Source organism: Giraffa tippelskirchi, chromosome 7 (assembly GCF_054371585.1).
Source record: "Giraffa tippelskirchi isolate mGirTip1 chromosome 7, T2T-mGirTip1v1.2.pri, whole genome shotgun sequence".
In the NCBI taxonomy this organism is placed as follows: Eukaryota; Metazoa; Chordata; class Mammalia; order Artiodactyla; family Giraffidae; genus Giraffa; species Giraffa tippelskirchi.
Genome location: NC_137281.1, coordinates 58248352 through 58261242, shown reverse-complemented (window position 1 = coordinate 58261242; position 12891 = coordinate 58248352). Strand labels below are relative to the sequence as shown.

Here is a 12891-nt window from a genome sequence, read left to right as displayed (position 1 = left end):
CTCGGGGGGCTTAAAGGTGCAGCGTCGTCTCCGGCCCTGAGCCCCCGCGGCTCGGGCCACTCCGGCTCCAAGGCAGTCGGGCCGGGCCGGGCCGGGCCGGGCGGGGCGGGCGGGGCGGGCGGGGCGGGCGGGGCGGTCTAGGCGTCCCCGCCCCACGTCCCCGCCGGCGCCGCGCGGGCCGCGAAGGGGTTAACGCGGGGGGCGGGGGGCGGGGGCGCCGCCGCGCCTGCGCGCTGCCGCCCTCCATTGTCTCCGCGGCGGCGAGGAGCGCCGGCGAGCGCAGCCCGGTAGCGAGCGGCGCGGCCGGCAGGGCCGGCGCGGCAGGGCCGAGAGCGCGACGCGAGCGCGGCTTCGCGAGCTCCGCGGGCCGCCGGCGCCGCAGCCCGCCCGGGCCTCGGGGGGTCCGGGCCGCCGTCCCGGCCGCGGCGTCCTGAGGCGGCACGCGCCGGCTCCCCCGCCCTCCTCCTCCGGCGGCCGCTGCCGGGCGGGCGGCCTCCTCCCCGCGGCGCCCCGGCCCTCGGGAGCCCGGGGGCGGCCTGGGGCGCGCCGAGCCCGCGCGCCGCGCCTCTCCGGACAGTGAGGGGAAACATGCGCCGGGCTCGGGACGCCTGCAGCCCGTAGTCTAGGTCCCGCCCGGGTCCTCTCTTTTTTCTTTTTCCCCTTCCCCTCCGGTCTCCTTTCTGCGCCCCCCCGTATGCCCGCCCAGCCCTGCCCCCGCCGCTGAGGACAGGGGAGGGTCTCGGCCTGCAGGCTCCCGCCCCGCCGGGGCCCAGGCGAGCATGGGCGGCAAGCAGAGCACGGCGGCCCGCTCGCGCGGCCCCTTCCCGGGGGTCTCCACCGACGACAGCGCTGTGCCCCCGCCGGGAGGGGCGCCCCACTTCGGGCACTACCGGGCGGGCGGCGGGGCCATGGGGCTCCGCAGCCGCTCGGTCAGCTCCGTGGCGGGCATGGGTATGGACCCCAGTACAGCCGGCGGGGTGCCCTTTGGCCTCTACACCTCTGCCTCCCGGGGGGCCGGCGACGCCGAGAGGGCGCCAGGCAGCGGAGGGTCGGCGTCCGACTCCACCTATGCCCACGGCAATGGTTACCAGGAGACGGGTGGCGGTCACCATAGAGACGGGATGCTGTACCTGGGCTCCCGAGCCTCGCTGGCGGATGCTCTACCTCTGCACATCGCACCCCGGTGGTTCAGCTCGCACAGTGGTGAGTCCGCGGGCGCCGGAGGCCTCGGAGGGTGGGGTGCCAGGGAGGGCGCGCCGAGGTGCCCCGCACCTTCGCACGCGTGCACGCAAAAGGACTGGAGGTAGAGTGCGCGACCTGGATCTGGCTGCCGTCCCCTTCGTTCCCGAAGCCAAGGGATGAATGGAATACCCACCCTCTAGAAATAAGGCTTTCTGAGAGGCCGAGGAGAGCCAGGTGTGTGAGGACTTAAGGCGTTGGTTCACTTGTGGATGCCTGTTGAAGTCTCATTCATTGGCCTCCCCGTCCTCATAGAAGTCTGGCTTGTAGCAAGTCGGCCTCCGTGTTTCCTTTCTGTTGCTGCTGCATTGTGCTGGGTTCACCGGTAACACAGAAGGATCCAATTTGACCGAGCAGTGTCTCAGACAAAAGGATGAGAAAAGAAGATTGGGGCCAAGTGGGGTTTGGATGAGGGCACTTGCTCTTGCTGGAGAAGTGGGTGCCCGGTTTTGAGGCTGTGCTGGAAATCTGTTTGAATTGTTTAAAATGGAGCAGCCGCCAGGCTGCTGCCATAGACAGGTGTGGCCTACTGGTCGGAGGGCCCAGCCAGGGAGTCTCCCTGGGAGGCTTTGCGGGACCAGGGCTCTGGTTACCCGTGTTGCATGCAGTAGCAGCCTTGGCTTAGGGACTCTTGGATCCCTCCATCTTTTTTCTTCTCCTCCATGCTAAAGTGCTTGGGTATTCTGCATCTTTGGTGACCAAGACATGGCAGTTTTATTGCCCGGCTGTTGGCACATGTCAGGGGGAAATGAGGAGTCAAAGGACCTGGATGGATTCATTTTGTGAACTTCTGGTGACAGGTCAGCAAAAAGCTAGCGGAGGATTTCCTAGACTCTGGCAGGGCAGAAAAGACACTGGCAGGAGCTTCTGAGGAAAACAGGTCTGTCTGCTTAGCTAACCTGAGAAACCAGGTTAGGCCTCTAGCAAATTGGTCAGAAGGGGTGTGGGGCCGCTATTTACTAATTGGTAAGTTGGAGTGAAGAAGTCAGCATATTCAGACTCTTTTGGGCGACTTCAGAAAATCTAGGTACTGTGTAGAAGAAAGATTGCTCTATGGAGGATTTATCTGTTGGATCACTGCTTGCTCTTGTGAAATAGGGGAGACACTTTGGATCTCTGGATCTCTATTTCTGGAAATGTTATTTTTTTTTCAATTCTTTAAACTGATTGTGAAATAATTTTTAGGGAGGAATAGTGACTAATTTAGGATAATCCTTGAAAGTGGCTTTTAATTGATAGGATGGAATTTTTATCCCTGAACAGACTTCTAGATATCATGGACTCTGCCCTGAAGAGATTAGGGCGTGATTACTTCTGGCACTTTTAGACATCATTTGATCAGCTTTAGACATCTTGAATTTAGTAATCTTCCTTATAAAATTTGGTCCAGAAAGGGTCAGGTGTATTTTTAAGGTGATTGTAGTTAAGTTTTTAAGAGAACTGTCATCAGTGTCTGAGTTTAAACAGAAAAGCACTATAAGGCAGTTCTCAAAAGTCACAGGTACAATTTTGTGTGTTGCAGGAATGTAATCTTAAGAGTAGGAGTTCCCTTTTTCCGCTCAAATTTCTTGTCTGTCTTTTACTAGAAAGTTCTTTTTCCTTATTCCGCCACCAAGTTCCATGCTGGAGTTATGAGCTTGCATTTGGATTCTAAAATTCAGACTCCTCAGCTGTAAAACCTTATTTTTTTTTTTTCTTTTTCCAGCTAGAGGTTAGGAAGAGCTGCTGAACCAGAGACTACAGGAAAAGTTGCAGCATATTAATCCCTTGAGGGATTGACATTAAAGTGTGTGTGGGGGGGGCTGCTGTTAATATTTCGGGTAATATGGTCATCATAGGGCCATCCTGGCCTTTGGCAGGGCATTGAACGTACCTGGCTCTGCCCATTCAGTGCCCCCACAAATTTCAGAGCGCTGTTGGTTGGGGCCGGGTGTCACCTGATTGAGAACCACTGCCTTAGGGATTTGTTGTTTTATTCAAGTGAAATAATTAGTTTTTCCTGTGCAGCTCATTTGAGAGGAACTTTGATGCTTCCGCTCTTCTGCAGGGGTGGTTCTCTCTGGCCTTCTGGAACAGGCCACAGGCTTTTCCTTCCAGGACATCCCTTTCCTCTCTTGTTCATCGCTTGCTTGCTGTTAAGACGAGAAACTTGTTTCCATCGTGGGTCCCAGCAATTTTCACTCTTGTGTCTAAAGAGCAGAGGAGTAAGGATTTCACGGCACGGTTGACTAGGTGTCTGGAAGTTGTTGTGATGTCGTCGTTTGTGTTTCCAAGGTGCTTTTGGATCTCTTCATGCGCACAGAAAACAGTTGTCTGTCGAGTAAGTAGGGGAGTTCAGTGAGCACGAGGCTTCCTCTAAAGGAATGAGCTGACGTTGTGTCAAGGGGCAGAGTCCTAGGGTCCCAGGAGCTGTGACCTTGGACGAGACACCTCACTGCTTTTGAGTTGTATCTTTGTTATTTTTAAAATACAAATACAGCCTGTAAAGGTTGTTCCCCAAATCCTGTGAGGATACACAGCAGTCACATTTGCCTTCGCCAGGGTTGTGACTCTACCTTGCACATTCTGTTCCCTTTGCCAGGAATGCTTTTCCTTCCATTCCATACATGGATAACCTTTTATAATCCGTTTAGGCTTAACTTAAATTTCTCCTCAGGGACCATTCTTAAAAATTGCCTCCCTCCTGTCAGTCTCTCCCATCACTCACCTGTTACCTTAATAGCACTTAACACACTTTGTTTATCCATTTACTCTTTCTGTTTACTTCGACTGAATTTTTACTCCATGAGAGCAAGACTGTGCCTCTTGATCACTGTTGTAACTCCTACACTCTGTGTGCCAGGCACAAATATTTGTTGAGTGAATGAATTTGAATGCTGTATGTCCATCATCTCATTACTCATCACTGTAACAGTAGGAGGTAAAATGTTTTTATTCCCATTTTACAGGTGAGGAAACTGAGGTGTAGAGGGAGGTTAAGGAACCTGCACAAGGCCAGGCAGGTGATGGGAGGCAGAGCTGGGATTGCAGTGCAGGCCTGCAGAATAGTAGGTCAGAATCTACTTGACCTCTTAGCCGTTACCTTGTGCTTCCTCTCATCCTAAAACACAAGGAAGCTGGGGGACCTTGTGGAAACCTCACTGGCCTGCTTGTCAGAGGGCTGGGCTCCTCTCCTGGTCGGGCTGCTCCTTAACTGCCTGACTCGTGACCTTGTGCGAGTGAGTCATTTCACCTCAAAGTCAACCATTTTTCCACCTGTAAACTGGAGATAACACCTGCTCTGCTTACTTTGCCAGGTCACTCTTGTGGTCTCACAACACTGAGGGTGTAAACGAAAGCCAAGTAACGGAGAACGGGAAGTTGTTTTCTTACAGGGGTCGCTTCTGTATTTCTCTGCCTTCTTTTATGTCCTCAGAATCTGCTTGGCAGAGAGACTTAGAATCAAAGTGTGAACTCTTTGTCCAGAATGAAAGCAAATGCTCTCTGCTGAAATCTGACCTGTCCTGAGGGGGCCATCTGTAATAACAAATGCCATTTGAGAAGAGCCACCTAGAAGAGCCTGAGTCCCTTCCTTTCCACATTAAAATGTGTTTTGCTATAAGGTTTTTTTACTCCTCTAATGGTTGTCTGGGTGGTATTCTGGAGGTCTGATCATCCTTTTATAGTCCTGTTTAATTCAGAATGCAGATTGCCAAATGTGGGGGGAAAAGATAGAGACCCACCATGTTGGAAGGAAGAGATTGCCTGTTTCCTGGGTCTGAATATAAAATGGCCAGTCACTGAGATTTCCCTCTGACTTCTTAGTCCTACGTGTGTATACATGTACATGTTCAGAAAACTAAACTGTTCTCCGTTGTCACCAGGCCATCAAAGGGGCCAACAGAAGGTGACTTTTGGTAAGTCTTTGAACCTGCTAGCAGGGTATCTCATGCGTTCTGTTTTGCTGGCACTCCAGGGTTCTCAAGTGATTTGATTTTCTCTATTCTTAAATAAGTGGAGAGAGTTGCCAATTCCATTGGAGTAGATCAGAAAGCCTCTTTGTGCCTCATTCTAGGTGTGCTGGATGTAATGGTCCTTTCCATGGTTTCTGGAGAAGGAAAACCATTCCGTGGCCTCCAAGTAGTAGGATGAGTCCTTGCCCTGCAAAAGTTCTATTCTTAATGAAGACTAGTTTTTTTTGGGGGGGTTGGGGGGAGACTTTTTACAAAGCAGAGTTTTTAGTTTTCTGTTACCATGAGGGCTTGTTTTCTATAAAAGAAAAATAGGGTTCTCTTGAGGAGAAGATCATTTCTTGAAGGTCACAGTTACTCCTTCCTCATAGGGGTTTGAAAGGTGTTGCAAAAAAACAGTGGTTTCACTCTTAAAGTGTGTGTTTTATGGGATGTGTACATTTTGCCATTAAACAGAGACACACCCCAAATAGGTCACAAGGAATACTCTCTGAGTCAAAGCCACTCTTTACCAGAAATGCAACTCTAGTTGCTTTTGGGAAAAGGAACATGCTTTGTATTTTACAGATGTGATATTCAACCCAAGCTTATTGGGCACTTATATTTTAGCAAGCCCAATTTTAAAACTAAACTTCAATTTTGACAGTTTCAAAATTGGGGCAAACATCATAGAGAAGTGGTGGTAACTTAAATGGGCTCTTGGTCTCGCTCTTACTAACCCTTAAGTAGGGGGTGTTTTTAATGACTGAGGTTGTGGTACCAAAATCTTGAAGTTAGTCCAAAACTTAAATCCTGTTCCTAGTCTTGTAATGAATGCATACAAATTTTCATCTGTCTCTTTTCCAAGCTTTGTCATGGCCTGTCTCAATCAGATGGTTCCTAGTGATTACAGTGGAAGTAGGCTTGAGTACGAGACCTGGCAGTTTTCACCTCTGAATCTTTATTTCCTCATAAGGTCACATGTTTATCCTTGAAACCAACAGTTGGGTTCCTGATTTTGATAGGCTGAATGGATGAGGGGTGAGTTGCGGGTGTGAGTGAATAACCTGAAGAGCAACCCTCAAGTGTGAAGCAGATGAAGAACCAAGTTGAATCTTAAAGCAGCAGCTGGGGTACTGTATAGACTAGTGAGACTGTTTACCTTGCGATCTCCCTGGAGTTGCTGGAATTGAGAGTACAGCCTTGCTCTGCTGGGAATAAAGAGGAAGGAGGGGTTGGCTGAGCCCTGTAAAGTTAGAGGAGGCATGGTAAGGATTTATAGTGCACTCCCAAATCTAGTGAGAAGGAGGCAGATGCAAACACTGAGCTCTCCTGATTTCTGTGAATGGTTCACAGAGTTTTCAGACTTGACTCTGCCCACTATTCTCCACAGCCTCATTAACAAATGCAGATGGCAGGACCCCACTCCCAGAGTTCAGTAGAACCTGAATTTGTCACAAATGATTCTAAAAATGTAGTCAGAATACCCTCTATAAATGAAAGGCACCCCTACCATGGATTTAACTTTTCTCTCCCCAGAGAACTCCGAATGCTTTTCTAATGCATTCATCCCTTTCAACATCTCTAAAGTAGATTCCCAAGTGGAAAACATACAGATCTCCTCTGTTGCTCCCAGAGGGTATATCCACCCAGCAAGAGCATTGTTCAGTCTGACAGTTTTCTTTCACACAGTACAAAGCATTTTTCTCCTACAGGCAGGCCTGAGCCGGTCTGCCTTGGTCCCCAGTTGCTCCGAACAGAAGGTAGTTGTGTCTGGGTCCCCTCTCCTTCTGTGCTTCTCCTCCCCTGGTTTTTCTCCTAAGGCATATTTGCCATTAGCTGCGTGTGCTGCAGAAGGGCTTCCTGAGTTACATCCTCTTTCTTGTATCCCCAGCCAGGAAGTCAAGATTGTAGGATAAATTCAGACTTTAAAGTGGACAAAATACCTTTTTTATTTTATTTTTTTAACTGACAAAGTATGAAACTGTATGTGTAGATCTGTTGAACCTAAGACATTGATTTATTCAACTGAGATTGATTGCTTCTATTATACCTAGGTGCCTGGCATGTATAGTTATTATGAAGGTGATTAGCATTACTTTGTTCTTTCTAAGAATTTTTGCTTCCTCACTCCTCTAAGAGAGAGTCTGAATACTGCAGCCTGTGGAAGATTGGTCCTTCATCGTTCCTCTGTTGACCACACAGACAAATTCGTGTGCTTGTCCATGAGGCTGCTATAGGGATGGTCTCCTCCCTACTCTTGGCTCCCACTCTCCCTTCTTTCCTCAGTCCTCTGTCTGGGCTGGGGCGGGTCATTTGTTCTTTGTGTTTCCAGTCAAGAGCCTACTAAGAAGAAATTCCTCATATGTGCCAACACGAGCGGTCCTCTTCTCAGTGGAAATTGCAAAAGAGAAACATTTTTTTGAAATTATCTTTGCCCTTCAGTATCTTTGTCATCCCTAGAGCCTCTTTTCTTTCTGGTCACTGAACACCATTTTCTGGAAGCCTCATTCACCACTCTTTTAACCCATGTCTGTGAAATTTATCCTAAGCCAAAATGTACTTAAGGAAATGTTAGTAAGAGTTTTTCCTTCTTGGTCTTGTGTTTGTCTATGAGCTCCACGACATTGACACTTTTGTGCTGTTTTGAGTAATTTTTAAAGGCAGCGCTGGTGACCGAAATGTTATTTCTCCCTGAGAATAATTTTTAAATCTGTGTTATATTTGAGTTTGTTGTTTTTTTTTACCCAAAGTAAAGAATATAGAAGAATGTTCCATGCTGAAAGACTTTATGTAGACTTTGGCTGTTAAGGTGATACCTTAGTCTCTGAAGGATAATCTTTGGAGAAACCTCTCCTTGCATTTCCGTGTATGTGGCCTCTTGGTCTTGGTGAATTACACTCAGCTTACCTTGGCTCTAGCTTGCTTATTGGTTGTACCTGCAGCCCTCTGCAAAATATAATTAAATAAGCCGTGCTTCAAAAAGAGTTATTCTGTAATTAGTCACCTCTGTATTGTACAGTGTCTTTTAAGGTTGAAGTTGATTTTTAGCATGTGGAGAAACTTAAATCGGGAGTCGCCCACACGATCTGAGACAGAGGTAGGAGGAGAATGCAAAACTGAGACCCCTCCCAAGACCTTAGCCAGCCTGGTCATTTTGCCAACATTTCTCCAGTGTTTGGAGAACACCCCTAATCCCCCGCCCCTGCTGAGATGGTGCTTTTCCTTAGAGAAAGCTGTTAGGATTCTTTATCTTGATTCCCACCTTAGTACTCCAGGAATCCTGCAAGGGTTTGAGGGAGCCCTAGGGATTCCAGTCTAAACAGATGGAGCACTTGGTCTACAAAAATACAAATAAATACAAAAGAGTTTTCTGTAATATTGTTTTATTCTCTTTAGATCATACATACTTCTAATGCTCTCAAAGGTACAGCACTATCTAAGTCAGCTTTTCAAAGAAACTTTGTGACAACACTGCCCACTACTGTAATAAGCATTATGAAATAAAACATTAGATTTCCTCAATCCTGGTCAGAAATGGCTGAAAGATTCATACCATTGCAGCCAGTTGCCCTGGCGAACTCTGGTTAAATTCAAGGCCTGTGTTCAGGACTGTCTTGCAAGCTAGCTGCCTTTCCATCTTAATATCTGAGCAAGCCTAATCATGTTGGCTGTGTTTAATCCATCCATTTCCTACCTCCTCTCAACCCAGAGGCCAAATGGAATGTAAAAGAATAGTGAATCTAAGCATCTCCAGTATTTTGAGGTATAGGAATCTCCTATGAAGTGGCAGACCTCTGAGAAATAGTATTATGAGCTGTTCCGTTTTTGCTGTGGCTTTGGAAAACCTTTGGATTCTTCTACTGAACATGTGTTTGAAAAAAAAAAAATCTTTTTAATGAAACAGTGTGAGTCACAAAGCAGCCACTCCTTCTCATAATAGCATTTCTCACCAGGGGAATTTTTGGTAGCTGTTGGGGGAGGATTTGAGTAGGTTGTAGAAGATAAATCCCTTGGTCGAACATAGCCACAGGGCTGCCATTTCAGAACTCTGGTGCTCTCCGTGCTGACAGCGAACCCTGACTTCAAAGTGCAGGACAGCAGAATAGAGTGGGGAAGCCTGTACTCAGAGAACTGTCAGCGTCCTGACCAATGAGATTGGAGTTTCAGCATTCAAACTCTTCATTAAAACAGCATTGTAGTGTAAAAGGATCATGAAACAGAGTCCTTGGGTTAGAGGGCCTGAGGCTAGGTACTAGAACAACATCTTATTTCTGGATTAAGGGATGACTGTGGTCCTAATGATGAGACCCATAAGAGCCACGAGCATGCCTCCTTCTTCCACATTGTGAAATGGTGGCATGGCGCCTGGCGCTGACCACCTCACAAAGAGAATTCGCACAGGGTCTGTGCTCTTTAAGACTTCAGGTCTAATAAAGCACTTAGAATAACACTCAAAGTGAACCCTTGAGCCAGTGTCTTTGTGGGATGGTGAAGAGGAGATGCTAGAGACCCTGAGACTTTAGAACAAGCCAGAATTATACTACCAACATCCAGAATGCCTGTCTTCAGCCTCTCTGCCCGCTGGAACCTGAGTTTTCACCGTTTCCAACTTCAGTGACTTAACAGTACTTCTTTGGTTCTCGTGTCTTATGTAAGCTACAGATGAAGGAAAGTCTGAAAGGTTATTACAACTGGTGAGATTTGCTTTCCTTTGGAAAGTCAGAGCTGTCTCCATTCCGTGTTGTCCTGGCTTTGTACTTTTCTTCAAAGCCTTTTACCAGTTCCAAGTCTCCAGAGCTCAGTGAGGGGGAGCAGGAAGCCAACGTTTGATGCCTAAGAGCCAGCAATAACTAAGAGAAAAGGGCAGAAGCAGGGAACTGGGAGGGGGAGTTGTGGGCCTTGAAGGTATCCAGGCCTCTAGGATTATGGATACATCCTGCAGAGATGACTTTAACCAACTTCCTCAAACAAGGAAAAAACAGTAGGAACCTCTGCTTTGAGAATTCAAATTTCTCTTAGATTATATAGTGGGGCTCAATATTTTTAATGGCATGATTACAAAATACATTTTGCCTAAGGAGTTCAAAACAATTTCTAAAAAATAATTATCACTTTTATAGAATAGAAGAACTCTCCTCTCTTTTCCTTGAGGGTCCCCAGGGTACATCTTGTCATGGGATCCAGGCTGGAGCCTGACCCTTCCTTTTCCTGTCCATTCACATTCGATGAACTCTGTGAAGCTCCAGTCCTGTGACTGCAAGATGGAAGGGTCACAGGGGCTTGTGCTATTTCAGTTTTGGTTTCACTTGCACATTTTAGGAAATCAAATAGTGGTGTGACTCTGAATAGGAATTCTTGTCTCTTGGAATCTTTTCAAAAATGAGCTGTTTCAGGCATTCAAGAGAGAATGTGCTTACCTACCAAGCAGATAAGTAAATAGAACATTATAGATATAATTGTATGGACCTCACTCGATTCCTGTGTTTCTCCTTCCCTTCCCAAAGGTAACCACTGCCCTGATTCTCCTGTTGATCACCCTGTATATGTTCCTACTTTTTACTGCCTGTTTCTATCCAAAATAGTATTTACAGTATTTAACTTAAACTTCATAATGTCTCTTTTTATATCTCTGTCTATACATACACCTCACATTTGGATTTGGGGTCTGTAAATCCAGTGTACTCTTTGCTGCTCTAACACATTCATTTTTGCTGCTCTTCTCTATTGTATGAATATAGCACAAATATCACCATTTATCCATCCATTCTCTTGGATATCAGTGGATATTAAAGTTATTTTCAGTTACTGTGAGAACATTTTGCTGTTTCCTTGCATATTTGAGTGAGAGTTTTTCTAGAGTACATTCTTAGTCATGAGATCACTGGGTCATAGGCTCATCAAGAGGCTCCAACTCTTGGTTAAATACTGCCCAGTAGATGACCAGTGTGCTGGTACCAGTTTTATACTCCCCAGATAGCATATGTTCACTTGTTCCATGTTCTTGCCAAAACTTGATATTGTCATACTTGAATTTTTGGCAAGCTCTAGTAAGTGTGAGATGGTGTATCATTGTGATTTTTGTTATTTATATACGTGATATAATAATATTTACATATAATTAATATGCCAATATTGTATTTTTAATCATCATGCTTGTTCATGTCCTTTATCCATATTTATATTGGATGGTTCATCCTTTTCTTACTAGTCCATATAATATGAACTTGTGTTTTTGTTTCATTTGTTTCCAGATACACATCTGAAGCATATGTTATACAGATGTATATCTCCCAGTTTGTGGGTTATCTCTTTATTCTCTTTGCAATTTCTTACGGTTAATGTACCTTTAATATAATATTCCAATGTTATTCCTCATGGCTTATGCATTTTGTGTCTTAAAAAAGGTTGTCTTTCCCTGAGGTCAGAAGAGATGTCTTATATTGTCTTCTGAAAGTTTCTGAATTTTGTCTTTCATATGTAAGTCCTTAAGCTATGGAGAATTAAGTTGTTTGAATGGGATAAGATAAGAATATCTTTTCCTTCTTCCATATGAATGGCCAGCTCTCCCAACAGCAAGTGAAGAATGGTAAAGTGTTTTCTTACTGATTTGCAAAGCTACCTTTATCAAGTTTCAAAATACCTCCATCAAAATAATCAAGTTTCCTTCCAGGTGTAGGTTTGTTCCTGGGCTTTTTGTTCTGTTCCATTGGCCAAGTTGTCTATCCTTGTGCTAATACTTTCTTAATTACTGTAGTTTTGTCTTGCCTGTATGGAAGGGCAAATCCTTTCAACTTGTTATTTATTCTCTTTCAAAGCTGTGTTGTCTAAATAAAGCTTTCTAGGGGACAAAGAAGGGAATCCGGATAGAATCAGCAAAATGAAGTACAGAGTACCAGGAACTGTTCTGTTTATCGCTGTTTTTCTTAATGACAGAACATCTGGCAAAGGGACCCTAGTGGGCAGTTTCAAATTCTTTCCCCTACTATATTGCACAAACAATAACATTTCCCTATGTCTTTGTATTGCAAGCAGCGGAATAAACAGTTCTGTATGTTACAGACAACAACAATAAAAACAACACAAACTGGTTAGTTATTTTTGGTGCCATTTGCTTCCATATAAAATTTCAAATCAGCTTTGTCAGCTTCTGTGGGGAAGGAACTGTTAGGATATTTATTGGAGCATTGTCTGTGTTTTTGTTGAATAGCCTTCATTCCCTCAAAGGTGTTAAATTTGTTAAATTAAATATTAATTTGATTAATGTAATTAAATATTACAAATGGCTATTTTATCAGATTTTCCCTTGCATTTATTCAGATTGTTTTTCTTTATTATTTCAGATACTTTTTCTTTTGGTCTATTTTGTTTGGTATTAATGTCAGTCTTCTTTTTGTAACTGTTTGCTGGTATCTTTGCTTGTCCTTTTATTTTCAGTCCCTGTGTCCTAATGTCTTAGATGTATCTTCTGTAAATGACAGATAGTTGGATTTTTTTTCAAGCTAATCTGAGACTTTTTTAAAAATCTGAGACTTGTAATTGGCAAATTTAATTCATTTAAAAAATACTGTGAATACAACTATATGCTAATTTAATATCTTTATATATATATTGTTATTTTATGTTATATATCATGTACTTTGTTTGCATTTTTCTACTTTCCTTCCTTCTACTATGTAAGTTGTTTTCTTGATCACCATTTGGGAACTTTCAATTCTTTTAG

At 45.2% G+C, this 12891-nt stretch overlaps 1 protein-coding gene across 4 annotated transcripts in view; it reads left to right on the top strand.

The window, feature by feature from the left end:
- The first annotated feature begins 254 nt into the window (after positions 1-254).
- Positions 255-12891, top strand: part of ZNRF1 (zinc and ring finger 1) — a 91431-nt gene continuing 78794 nt past the window's right edge. For all 4 annotated transcript variants that reach the window (XM_081508661.1, XM_081508658.1, XM_081508659.1 and 1 more), the window contains exon 1: positions 255-1203. In XM_081508661.1, coding sequence (XP_081364787.1) covers positions 780-1203 — 424 coding nt within the window. In that variant the 5' untranslated portion in view covers positions 255-779. The remainder of the gene's footprint in view (positions 1204-12891) is intronic.